Source organism: Macaca nemestrina, chromosome 10 (genome assembly GCF_043159975.1).
Source record: "Macaca nemestrina isolate mMacNem1 chromosome 10, mMacNem.hap1, whole genome shotgun sequence".
Classification (NCBI taxonomy): Eukaryota; Metazoa; Chordata; class Mammalia; order Primates; family Cercopithecidae; genus Macaca; species Macaca nemestrina.
This window is the reverse complement of record NC_092134.1, coordinates 63,677,643-63,691,253: the sequence shown is the minus strand read 5'-3', so window position 1 is coordinate 63,691,253 and position 13,611 is coordinate 63,677,643. Positions and strand designations below refer to the sequence as shown.

The 13,611-nt window shown below is 34.8% G+C and overlaps 1 protein-coding gene across 5 annotated transcripts in view; it reads left to right on the top strand.

Moving 5' to 3' along the window:
• RAB3I (RAB3A interacting protein) overlaps nt 1–13,611 on the top strand; it is a 65,554-nt gene that overhangs the window by 13,046 nt on the left and 38,897 nt on the right. For all 5 annotated transcript variants that reach the window (XM_011727182.3, XM_011727181.3, XM_011727184.2 and 2 more), the window contains exons 2-3: nt 4,926–5,201; nt 5,937–6,195. In XM_011727182.3, the coding sequence (XP_011725484.1) occupies nt 4,951–5,201; nt 5,937–6,195 (510 nt within the window). In that variant the 5' untranslated portion in view covers nt 4,926–4,950. The remainder of the gene's footprint in view (nt 1–4,925; nt 5,202–5,936; nt 6,196–13,611) is intronic.

Here is a 13,611-nt window from a genome sequence, read left to right as displayed (position 1 = left end):
TTCATTAATGGCAGTGATGATCATTTCTTATTTGCCACATAATATACATAATGTTTGATTGTCTCCCTTTTTGTGACAAGATGTGATCAGTGAGTTCAGGTACTGTCGTTCTGATTGATTAAACTATAAAGTTCCTCAAACAACCTTTTACCTTACGGTTTTAATAGCTATTTAAATAATTACTGCCCTAAATCCATTATTTCATTAGGATTCCAAAGTTATATTTATTAAATGGAATTCTGCTAAAAAGAACTTTTTCTCATGAGCTGTTCAGTTCCTTGATGTACAGGAAAGCCAGATAAAATACTTCATTCTTTCATTTTATTTACCAGTTTTGAAAATAATGAATTGGTTCCATAGCATTGATCAAAGAAGGCCAGTGAGGTACTTTGCTTTATTTTTAGTGTCATTATGACCTCGTGGATTTAAAAATATTTGCCTTTCAGTTCTTTGCAGATATTATCCTTTTTGATGTTCAGATTGTCCTGTTTTTGGTTAGTGGGAGTCCTTTTGATACCAGTCCAGTAGTTTTTGATAGTGTACTTGCTTTCTGGTATAACAAGATGTTCCAGGGTCCTTTCGTCCGTTTCTGTCCCAGGCTGGAATCAGCCATTTTCCCAGGGAGCCTGTGTTCTTTTTTGGAGGACGTGGTATTACTCTGAGCACATGGGTGCTTATTACTCCTGAATTGGTCAGTGTTGCTATGCCTTTTCATTGGATAAAGTTAGAATTTTTTTTCTGGTGTTTCTGAGTCAAATTTAGGCCTCTAGGATTTAAATTCTTTGATTTTATATTTGTATTTTTTCTAATATGCTGAAAATCTTAGATCCAAATGACATTAGCATAACTTACTTGCTTCATCTTATACAAAGTTTCAGAATAACAGTATCACTATTGCTACTATTATTAACAGTGAAAATAGTTTATGACTTTTTTCTCTTCCTTTTGCTTTTAGAATACATTCCGTTGGGGATACATATTTGTATTGTTGTGTTTTAAAATCACTTGAAGTAGTTCATTTCTGTGTGGTTGAGCTACTATCTCAATACACAAGTTTATTTGCTTTATGTTTAGGGATTCTTTTTTAAACTTTAATTTTTATTGTTTACATGGTTGCAAGCTCAAAATCAAATCTGTAAAGCAAGGTACTTTCAGAAAAAAGTCTAGCTTTCATATTTTTCACTGTGTCTTCTCTCCTTCTGTAGGTAACCATTTTTTCCTTTTGTTCTTTTTTTTTTTTTTTTTTTTTTTTTTGAGACAGGGTCTTGCTCTTTCACCCAGGCTAGAGTGCAGTGGTATGATCAAAGCTCACTGTAACCTCAAATTCCTCAGCTCAAGCCATCCTCCCATCTTAACCTTTCAAGTGGTTAGGACTATAGGCCTGCACCATCACACCCAGCTAATTTTACAACGTTTGGTAAAAACAAGGTCTCACTATGTTGCCCAGGCTGGTCTTTAAGTCTTGGCCACAAGCTGGCCTCCTGCCTCTGTGTGTCAAGTTTTTGGGATTACAGGTGTGAGCCACTGAACCCAGCCTTTGTATTATAAAAAGTTATATATATATATGTATATTTGTATTTTTATTCTCCTTTTTTAGATAAAAGGTAGTTTACTGTTATTTATCCTGTTTTTAAACTTACTGGTATATCTTCAAGGTCACTTCGTAGTGATATATGGATATGTATTTTACATCTGTGCAGTGCTTCATTATGAGGATGTACTCTGGTTCATTAAATCAGTGTTTTGCTATTACAAAGAGTGCTGCTTTTCATGTTGCCAGTTTATCTTTAGGATAAAACCCCAGGAATGGCATGCTTGATCACAGGTTTAACATCATTTTGTAGTTATTGCTAAATTTTCCTTCATAGGATTTGTACTGTTTTGTATTTCCAGAAATGCAAATGCTTTTACATTTCATGATTCAGCGAACCTTCAGGATGTAGAGAGGTGAATTCATAGTACATGGGATAGAAGAAAGAATCATAAATAGTTACTGATTAAAATGTCAGAGTTGAATGCAAACCTAATACAAAGGTTTTTTTATGGTAATGAATTGGTTAGTGTACTTGCCTGAACTGTATTCAAGTGAAAATGAATTATGTACTTTGAATATAGCTGTTTTCTTGGTATATGTAGGTATACGGATTATGAATAAAAAATGAAAATTCTTTGGGGTGAAAAAACAATAAATTTTAATGGCGTATTAAACACCTTACATTCCTTATTAATCTCATCTTTCATATGGCATAGTGAATATTTTATATGAAAAAAACAAGGACTAGTTTCATTTTGAAGAATAAACCACTTACTATTAATAAATAGCTTATTGGATTTGAAATTTGTCATTTGTAGATTTAATTGTTGCACTTTGGGTTGTCTATATGCTGGAAAGTCTGTGACACATACTAATTTGTATTTTTTTTTTAAATGTTGGGCTTTTTTTTTTATTATACTTTAAGTTCTAGGGTACATGTGCACAACGTGCAGGTTTGTCACATATGTATACATGTGCCATGTTGGTGTGCTGCATGCATTAACTTATCATTTACATTAGGTATATCTCCTAATGCTATCCCTCCCCCCTCCCCCCTAATTTGTAATTTTGAAATGATACTGAGTTAGATCTCTTTCAACTTTACTGAAATCTTTTTTGTTTTTATTCTCTACTTGTATTATTTTTAACACTTTTTATTAAGGATTTGAGAGTTAAATTTTTCAGCGAGTTTAACAAACGAATACTTCTCTAACTTTTGGAAGAAAGGATGTGCTATGTTGTTTTGTTTGGCTTTTTTTTTTTTTTTGAGATGGAATCTTAGTCTCTTGCCCAGGCTGAAGTACAGTGTCTCAGCTCACTGCCACCTCTGCCTCCTGGAGTTCAAATGATTCTCCTGCCTCAGCCTCCTGAGTAGCTGGGATTACAGGCATGGGCCACCATGCCCAGCTAATTTTTGTATTTTTAGTAGAGACAAGGTTTCGCCATGTTGGCCAGGCTGGTTTTGAACATCTGACCTCAATCTGCCCACCTCGGCCTCCCAAAGTGCTGGGATTATAGTGTGAGCCACCAAGCCTGGCCTGTTTGGCATTTTTTAAGTTCCGGGAAGATATTATCCACAACTGTCTAAGTGCTATCATAGGAAGGAAAAAAAATTGGAAAGAGAGATTGGGTTCAGATCCTAGAAGACCTTATTTTTTTGGCTAACAAGTTTGGTCTCTATCCAGCAGACAGTGGAAAATCAATAAAGAATTTGTAAGATACCATTTAGCTTTGAATTCTTCAGAGGAAAAACTTGAGTGGTTCACTTGTTAGTTTCCATGTAAACTTTGTGATGTAATTGAATAGTTACATGAACTGTTTTTTGCTTATGGAGAACCTGAAGCATATGTGGTATTGTTAGTGCCTGTGCTATGATAATTCATGTTTATTGAGGCCATACTCTGTGTCAGGTACATAAAACTCTACAAAATACTTTACATGGATTGTCTCCTTCAATCTTCACAGCAAACAGGACAAGGGAGGGGCTAGTGTTATCCCCATTCTAATCTCATCAGAGGAGAAGTTTAAGGCTTATAGAAATGAAACACATTATCCAGGATTGGATCCTGTACATATAAAGGATATTGTTGGAACAATTAGTGAAATTTGCATGGGGCCTGTTGATTAGATGGTAATTTTGATCAATGTTAACTTCCAGATTTTGATGATGATTTTGTGGTTAGATAGGAGAATGTCCTTGTACTTAGGATACACACATACACAGATACACACACACACAGTGTATATGTATACATTGAGATATTAAGTGGGCATTATGTTTGAACATTCTCAAATGGCTCAAAAATGTTAACAGTTTCATAATCTGGGTGACAGGTATGAGAGAGTGTGTGTCTTTACTGCCTTTCTACTTACTCTAACCAAGGTCATGTATCATCACAAAGTTAAATATATATTCAAGAGATCTGTGGTACAGCAGGATGACTGTAGTTCCTGATGATATATTGTAAATACTTGAAAAATGCAGAGAGTAGATGTTGAGTGTTCTCATCACAAAATAATGGCATGAGGTAATGATTTGTTAATTAGCTAGTTAGCCATTTCACAGTGTGTATGTGCCTTCAAACATGTTGTACATGATAAATACAATGTTCTCTGTTAAAAAATTGTTTTAAGAGTTTCACAGCATAGTATAATTGTTATTGAATCTAAGATTGCATAATACTGTTAGATTTTGTTTTTAGTATTTTCATATTTAATGACAGAATTAAATTTTAATATAAATTTATTTTATATTAAAGAGATTTTATTTTATAAATAAATATATATAATAAATAAATTTTCTATAAATAAATATATATAAAATATGTTTTATATATTTTATAAAATATATATAATATATATTTTACATATAAAGAGAATTTATTTTAATATAAACATTTAATAATTTTAAAATATTTTAAAAAATTAAGCCAATTTTTATTCATTCCTCATACTAATTGATTATTCTCACTTTAACAGAATTGCTTATCACTTTCAGGTTTCTTCTAAATCAGATTGTTTGCCTTTTATAGTAGTTATACTCTGAGATCGCTTAGTAAATGTTAAGTGATTGTGGTGGTTTGTTTTTGTTTTTGTTTTTGTTTTTTGAGTAGACACAAGGTCTTGCCCTGTTACCTAGGCTGGAGTGTAGGGTTGTGATCACGGCTCACTGCAGCCTCCATTTGGGCTCAAGTAATCCTCCCACCTCATCTTCCCGAGCAGCTGGTACTACAGGCATATACCACCATGTAATAGTGGTTTTTTTAAAAGGCTCTTTTATTGTAAGCTTGTAATTTTCAACGGACTGTTAAACACATTTTATAATTTATACATTTTAATTTAGTTTTAAATGTTATTTAAAAATAAGTATCTGATTTTTGTTTTAACATAGGTTATCTTATGATGAGGCTTTTGCTATGGCTAATGATCCCCTGGAAGGCTTCCATGAAGTAAACCTTGCTTCACCTACTTCTCCGGACCTTCTTGGTGTGTATGAATCGGGAACTCAAGAGCAGATTACCTCACCAAGTGTCATCTACCGGCCACACCCTTCAGCTTTATCCTCTGTACCTATCCAGGCAAATGCATTAGATGTTTCTGAACTTCCTACACAACCTGTGTATTCATCCCCCAGACGTTTAAATTGTGCGGAAATATCTAGTATCAGGTAGGAAATAAGTAAATCACTTATTTTGGATTATTTTTTTTAAATGGAAAGTTTGCTTAGTTACTGTATTTTAAGTTTTACCATTTTTAGAAAATTTGAATAACTTAAGTGTGCCTATGTAAAGAAATACGTGATAATGTTCTAGAACAGGGTTGACAAACTTTTTATGTGAAGGACCAGATAGTATTTTAGGCTTTGCTAGCCATACAGTCTCTGTTGCAGCTATTCAACACTGCCTTTAGAGTTTGAAAGCAGCCATAGGCAGTATGTAAATGAATTAGAGTGGCTGTGTTCCAATAGAACTTCATATATGGATGCAGAATTTTGAATTTCATTTAATTTTCATTTGTCGCAAAATACTCTTAAAGATTTCTTTTCAACTATCTGAAATTGTAAAAACTGTACTTGGCTCATTGATGCCTTATAAAAACAGGTGGAAGGCTTCGTTTAGCCTGCAGGCTATAATTTGTTAACCCCTGCTCTTGAGTAGCACCGTCCTGTAGAACTTTCTCTGTTGATGAAAATGTTCTATTTTTTGTGCTATCTAATATGAATGATAGATATTAACCACATGTAGCTACTGAGCACTTGAAATGTGGCTGTGACTGAGGACATACTATTTATTTAAATATGGAAGCTACCAAATTGGGTAGCACAGTTCTAGAGCTGTGTTTTAAGCCAGTTCTCTTGGAGCATATGCTGATATTTTCTGAAAATTGTCTTTCTCCTTTACAGCTTTCATGTTACAGACCCAGCACCTTGTTCTACCTCTGGAGTCACAGCTGGATTAACTAAATTAACTACAAGAAAGGACAACTATAATGCAGAGAGAGAGTTTTTACAGGGTGCTACTATAACAGAGGCTTGCGATGGCAGTGATGATATTTTTGGGTTGAGTACTGATAGTCTGTCTCGTTTACGAAGCCCATCTGTTTTGGAAGTTAGAGAAAAGGGCTATGAACGATTAAAAGAAGAACTCGCAAAAGCTCAGAGGGTAAGAAAGAAGATATTTTATTCTTCCATATATTAGAAATTAGTATATCTCCATGGGGTGGGGCAACCTACAGAAATGAATTCATGACAGTTGTACATTTATCCTTCACATATGCCCAGCCTCAGCTCCTGTTAGGCAGCATTTAGGAATCCGTGAAATTGGTTGGGTAGTAAAGAAGTTCATTTAAGACTACTAACTGGAAAAATGTGGTTCTGTTAACTCTTCTGTGCCCCACTGCATTGCCTGCTCCCTGTCTTGTATTATCTGTAATGCAGATTGATTGGGCCATATTCCACATGCAGGGTTTTCCCTCCTTATTACATGGCTGACTAGATGGTTATTTACTTGAAGTCATTCAGTCTAAGTCATTTTGTTTTGAGGAGTTTAAGCTGAGTTTGAATATTTTCTGTATCTTACCTTGGATAATTTTCTTTTCTTGGTAAATTGTTGTGTTTCCCATTTGGTCATCTTTAAAGTTTCTGCTATTTATTTCCAAACTTGTGGCCATATCTTATTCTTTTTCTGAGTCTGCAGTTAAATTTCAGAGGGAAATTTATAGAATGAAATGCATACATTAGAAAACAGGAAAAGTCTCAAATGGACAATCTAAGCTCCCGCTTTAAGAACCTATAAAAAGAAGAGCAAAGTAAAACCAGAGCAAGTAGAAGGAAGGAAATAATAAAGAGCAAAAATCAATGAAATTGATAACAGAAAAGATAGAGAAAATGAATGAGACAAAATGTTGGTTCTTCAAGAAGATTAATAAAATTGCAAACCTCTAGCAAGACTCACAAAAAGAAGACAGATTATCAGTAGCAGGAGTGAAATGTAGGATGTCGCTGGAGACTGAGATCAAAAGTATAATGGAATAATATGAAAAACTGCATATATAAACCTGACAAACTAGGTGAAATACCAATTCACATTTAGAAAATTGAGAAGGTAGGGCAAACATTTATAGGTGTAATTTCCAGCCTACTGTGACATTTCACAAACATATATTCCCACCCTTTCCCTAGCATACTTGTCTCTCATGAGCATAGTATATTCATTTTTTTAATCCCCAGTTCCTTCCCAAAGGAAAAGGATGTGGTGAGATGTGGTTGCATTTTGTTTCTGTCATCTGACTCAGACTTTGTTGTCTTAATAGACAGTATGTTAGTAAAATCACACATTATATAGAGGTAAAATTTTGAATGTATATATATCCATCTTTGAGAACATGTGGTTATTGATCAGAATAGATTGCTAATCTCTTAGCTCACTTGAGAATTTCTTTTGAAATCTCTGATTTGCTATGTTTAGAGATACTGTTGAGATAATTGAAATGTTGGTGTGTGAACACATATGTGGTGACTTTTATGAAGAGTGTAAGATAGTATTAATATTTACTTAGATCTCAAGGCTTGAAAAGGACTCTTTAATATAAAAATACTTCCTGAATTGTGACAACTTGTGAATCAAAACTATGTCAACAGCCATTTTCTTTAGTCCTATTATCTTGAGAGGCCATTTTCTATACTTTTCACTTACTTGGTTAACTATTTGTGTCTTCCTATTTAATACCCATTTCCTATAGATAGTGTATAGTTAGGTCTTGTTCTTTTGATCCTGTGTAATTATCTCTGTCTTTTAATTGGTGTTTAGACTATTTACATTTAATGGATAATGATATAGTTTGGTTTAAATTTAGCATCTTACTGTTTGTTTTCCATTTGTCTCATTTGTTTCTTTTTCCTTTTTGAATCCTTTCTTTTGAATTAATTCTATACTTTTAAAACAATTTCATCTTCCTGTGGCTTTTATCTTTGTTGTGTTAATTTAGTGATTGCTTTAGGGTTTATAGTAGACATATTTAACTTATCACTTGTCTACCTTCCGGCGATACATTACTTTATATCTGGTGTACAGACCTCACAAAACTATACTTTTATTTCTCCCCCCGCCCAGTTTTTGTGCAATAGTTGTTGTATGTTTTACTTCTTTGTGTGTTTAAACCCCACAAGACACTATTTTTTTTGCATTAAACAGTGTTATCTTTTAAAGAGATTTAAATAATAACAAAGAATCATATTTCTTTACATAGATAAACACCAGAAATGTTAGCTACATGGGCATCTGTGTGTTCATTCCTTTGGTATTTATTTCTTCATGTGGATCCAGATTTCCAACTGGTATCATTTTTCCTTTGGCTTGAAGGACATCCTTCTACATTTTTGTTGTGCATGTTTGATGGTGATAAATTCTTTTAGCTTTCATATATCTGTGTTTTGAAAGATATTTTCACTGAATAAAGAATTTAAGATTGATCACTTTTTTTTTTCTTTCAGTACTGTAAAGATGTTTCTTCAGTGTCTTCAAGCATGTACATTGTTTCTCACAAGAAGTCTGCTGTTACCCTTACCTTTGTTCCTCTGCATGTTAGGTCTTTTCTCTCTGGCTGCTTATGAGAGTCCTCTTTCACTGGCATAAGCAATGTGATTATGATTTGCTTTGGTATGGTTTTCTTCAGCTTTCTTATGCTTGGGATTTGTTGAGCTTCTTGAAGCTGTAGGTTGTTAGTTTTCATAAAATTTGGGAAATTTTGACCTTTATATCTTCAAAAAGTTTTCCATTCTTCCTCTGTCTCTTCTTTCCTCTGGATTCCTATTACGTGTACATTAGATGGCTTAAACTTATCTCACAGCTCACTGGTGTTATAGTCTTTCATTTTAAAATCCTTTTTTCCTCTCTCTGTTACATTGTGGATAGTTTCTATTGCTATGTGTTCAAAGTCACTACTCTTTTCTTCTGAAATATCTAATCTGTTAATCTCATACAGTATATTTTTAAACTAGACACTGTAATTTTCATCTCGAAGTTTGATTTGGATCTTTTTTATATTTCACTTGGCTCTGCTTAATATGTTGGGATACAGTTTAATAAGTGTTTTGTTTCTAATAACTATTTCATCTCTTCAGATAATAAGCTGGGGCAAATCTGGGGTACACCTTTTATTTTTCATTTCTGGGGGATCACTGTCTTTTATTGCCTAATATCAAATGCTTCACATTGTTGTTCCTTATATTTTTTCAGAGTTTTAATTGTATCAGACAGGTGGTAAATCTAATCCCTATTCCTCTATCTTAATTGGAAGTGAAAGTTCTACTTACTCATTTATATTATTTCATTGTCTACCCTACCCTGTTCAAGTACTCCACATAGAAAAAACCTACATTTATACACACATGCTTCAATAATTCTGAGATTCATGAGGATAAGGATTGCATATGGTTTTGCTCATGATTGTATCTTGAGCATATAATGGATTTTCAATACATTTTGTTGATTAAATGAATATATACATGTATATGCAGTTAAACAGTTGTTTATATACACACATGCCTGATATATTAGGATGATGCTTATAAGTAACCCCCAAATTTAGTGACTTTACCTAATAGAAGTTCATTTTTATTCATTTAACATTCTGAAGCAAATGTTCATAGTTGGTAGGCCGTTCTCTGTGAAATAATTCAGAGATTTGTTTCTCCTCTGTTTGGGGCCTTTGTAATTTCTTAGGGTTTTATTGTTATTTGTATCTAACCATGAGACAAAAGAGAAAGACAGCTTAGAGAAGGTACAGCTTCTTCTAAAAAACCTTGGCTTATATATGTATGATACACACCACTTTTGCTCACATTCTATTGGTGTGAACCTCTTTCATGCCGATACCTAGACGTATGGTGGGCTGGGTATTGTAATCCCTGGGTGGACAACCACTTCCCAGCAACAAATCCATACTGTGTGTGTAGGGGGGCCAAGCACGTGGTCACTTATTTTCAGGTGCAGGGAGGCCAGAGATTATGATGTAGTCATTTAGCTGATTGGCCTTCCATAGGATATTGCTGAAGAGCAGCTTTTAGTGGAATTCTCAGGAGGAAGTTGGGCTTTAGTGCATTGTTATTAAGTGTAGATCCTTGCACTCTACTCCAGATCTGCTGAAATCAAATTATTATGTTGAGGTTTGGGAATATGCATTTTCAGCAAACTTGTTGATTCTTACATTCACTTAAAGGTGAAATCTGCTGTAAGAGGTTACTTTCAACTTTTATTTTTCTTAAAATGAGCTGGGTGTGGTGGCTCATGCCTGTAATCGCAGCACTTTGGGAGGCCAAGGCGGGCAGATCATGAGGTCAGGAGATCGAGACCATCCTGGCTAACACGGTGAAACCCCTTTTCTACTAAAAGTGCAAAAAATTAGCCGGGCATGGGGGCAGGCACCTGTAGTCCCAGCTGCTTGGGAGGCTGAGGCAGGAGAATGGCGTGAACCCGGGAGGTGGAGCTTGCAGTGAGCCAAGATTGCGCCACTGCACTCCAGCCTGGGCAACAGAAGATGACTCCGTCTCAAAAAAAAAAAAAAAAAAAAAAAAAAAAAAAAAAAAAAGAAAAGGAAAGAAAATGAAATGACTTAGAAAATAAAGCCCAGTAGGATAGCTTGCGAAGAGAGTCATTGAAAAACACATACTTGCGCTAACCCTATTCAGTATTGGTTCTACTAACTGTAGCCAAAGACATTTGTAAACATTAACAACTTTTTATATGAGATAAAACTATAGATTTTATTTTACTTGTCAACATAAGCTGCATCAAGTTGAAGACACTTTTATTAGGGATGATACCAGCCATTTAGTTCATCCTTAAAGAACTGAGGGTGCTGGGAATTTAACCATGTCAATGCGGTCTTTTTTACATTATTAGCTGAAGAAAAATGGATGCTTTTTAAATATTTTTTTAAGATTGTCAACAAATAATTCTGAAGGAGCCAAATAAGGATTGCAAGGTGTATGCCTAATGATTTTTCATGGAAACTTACAAAATTGCCCTTGATGAGAGGAATGAGCAGGAACATTGTTGTGGTGGAGAAGGACTCTGGTGAAGCTCTCTTGGGCATCTTTCTGCTATAACTTTGACTAACTTTCTCAAAACACTCTGATAGTAAGCACATGTTACCATTCTTTGGCCCTCCAGAAAATCAACCAGCAAAATGCCTTGAGCATCTAAAAGATTGTTGCCATGACCGGTCCACTTTTGCTTTGACTGGACCACTTCCACCTCTTGGTAGCCATTGCTTTGATTGTACTTTGTCTTCAAGATCATACTGGAAAAGTTATGTTTCATCTCCTATTACTCCTATTACAATTCTTTGAAAATGCTTCAGGATCTTCTCTCACTTGTTAAAATTGTTTTCAGCTTTTATTTTAAATTTAGGGGATATATGTACAGGTTTATTACCTGGGTATATTGTGTAGTGCTGTGGTTTGGGATATGAATAATCCTGTCACCCTGGTACTGAGCATAGTACCCAGTAGTTTTTCAGCCCTTGTTCCCCTCTCCTGTCTAGTAGTTCCCAGTTTCTGTTTTTCCCATCTTTAGGTCCATGAGTCCCCAGTGTTTAGCTCCCACTTCTAAGTAAAAAAATGTGATACTTGGTTTTCTGTTCCTATGTTAATTTGCTTGTGATAATAGCTTCCAGCTGCATCCATGCTGCAGCAAAGGAATTAATTTTGTTCTTTTTAAATGGCTATATAATATTCCTTGGTGGATATGCACTACATTTTCTTTATCTGATCCACTGTTGATGAGCATCTATCTAGGTTGATTCCATATCTTTGCTATTGTGCATAGTACTGGGATGAACATGTGAGTGCATGTGTCTTTTTGGGAGAACAATTTGTTTTCTTTTGGATATATACCCAGTAATGGGATTGCTGGGTTGAATGGTGGTAATTCTTTCCCAAGGCTGATGTCCAGAATGGTGTTTCCTAGGTTTTCTTCTAGGATTCTTATGGCTTAAGGTGTTACATTGAAATCTTTAATCTATCTTGAGTTAATTTTTGTATATGGTGAAGAGGGTGGGTGTTCCAGTTTCATTCTTTTGCATATGCCTAGCCAGCTATCCTAGCACCATTTATTGAATAAGGAGTCATTTCCTCATTGCTTATTTTTGTTGATTTTTGTCAAAGATCAGATGGCTGTAGGTCTATGGCTTTATTTCTGGGTTCTGTATTTTGTTCCATTGGTCTATGTGTCTGTTTTTGTACCAGCACCATGCTGTTTTGGTTATCATAACCTTATAAAATAGATTGAAGTCAAGTAATATGGTACCTCTGATTTCTTTTTTCAAAGGATTGCTTTGGCAATTCAGGCTCTTCTGTGGTTCCATATGAGTTTTTAAATAGTTTTTTTTAGTTCCATGAAAAATGACATTGGTAGTTGGATAGGAATAGTGTTGAATCTGTAGATTGCTTTGGGCAGTATGGCCATTTTAACAATGTCGATTCTTCCAGTCCATGAGCATGAAATATTTTTTAAATCTCTTTGTGTTATCTACGATTTAACAGTGTTTTATAGTTCTCTTTGTAGAGATCTTTTGCCCCCTTGGTTGGATGTATTCCCAGGTATTTGTGTGTGTGTGTGTGTATGTATGTGTGTGTGTGCGCGTGGTTTTTTAAAAAATTATTTATTTATTTATTTTATTATACTTTAAGTTCTAGGGTATATGTGCTCAATGAGCTGAGTTCAGTTGCTGGATATCCTTGTTAACTTTCTGTTTCGTGGATCTGTCTAATGTTGACAGTGGGGTGTTAAAGTCTCCCATTATTATTGTGTGGGAGTCTAAGTCTCTTTGTAAGTCTCTAAGGCTTGCTTTATGAATCTGAGTGCTTCTGTATTGGGTGCATATATATTTAGGATAGTTAGCTCTTCTTGTTGAATTGATCCCTTTACCAGTATGTAATGGCTTTCTTTGTCTCTTCTGATCTTTGTTGGTTTAAAGTCTGTTTTATCAGAGACTAGGATAGCAACCCCTGCTTTTTTTTGTTTCCCATTTGCTTGGTAGATCTTCCTGTATCCCTTTATTTTGAGCCTAAGTTTGTCTCTGCATGTCAGATGGGTCTCCTGAATACAGCACACTGATGGATCTTGACTGTTTATGCAGTTTGCCAGTTCGTGTCTTTTATTAATTGGAACATTTAGCCCATTTACATTTAAGGTTAATGTTGTTATGTATGAATTTGATGCTGTCATTATGATGTTAGCTCGTTATTTTGCTCGTTAGTTGATGCAGTTTCTTACTAGCATTGATGGTCTTTACAATTGGCATGTTTTTGCAGTGGCGGTTATCAGTTGTTCCTTTCCATGTTTAGTGCTTCCTTCAGGAGCTCTTGTAAGGCAGGCCTGGTGGTGACAAAATCTCTCAGCATTTGCTTGTCTGTAAAGGATTTTATTTCTTCTTCACTTATGAAGCTTAGTTTGACTGGATATGAAATTCTGGGTTGAAAATTCATTAAGAATGTTGAATATTGGCCCCCACTCTCTGTCTTGTAGAGTTTTTTCCGAGAGATCCGCTGTTAGTCTGATGGGTTTCCCTTTGTG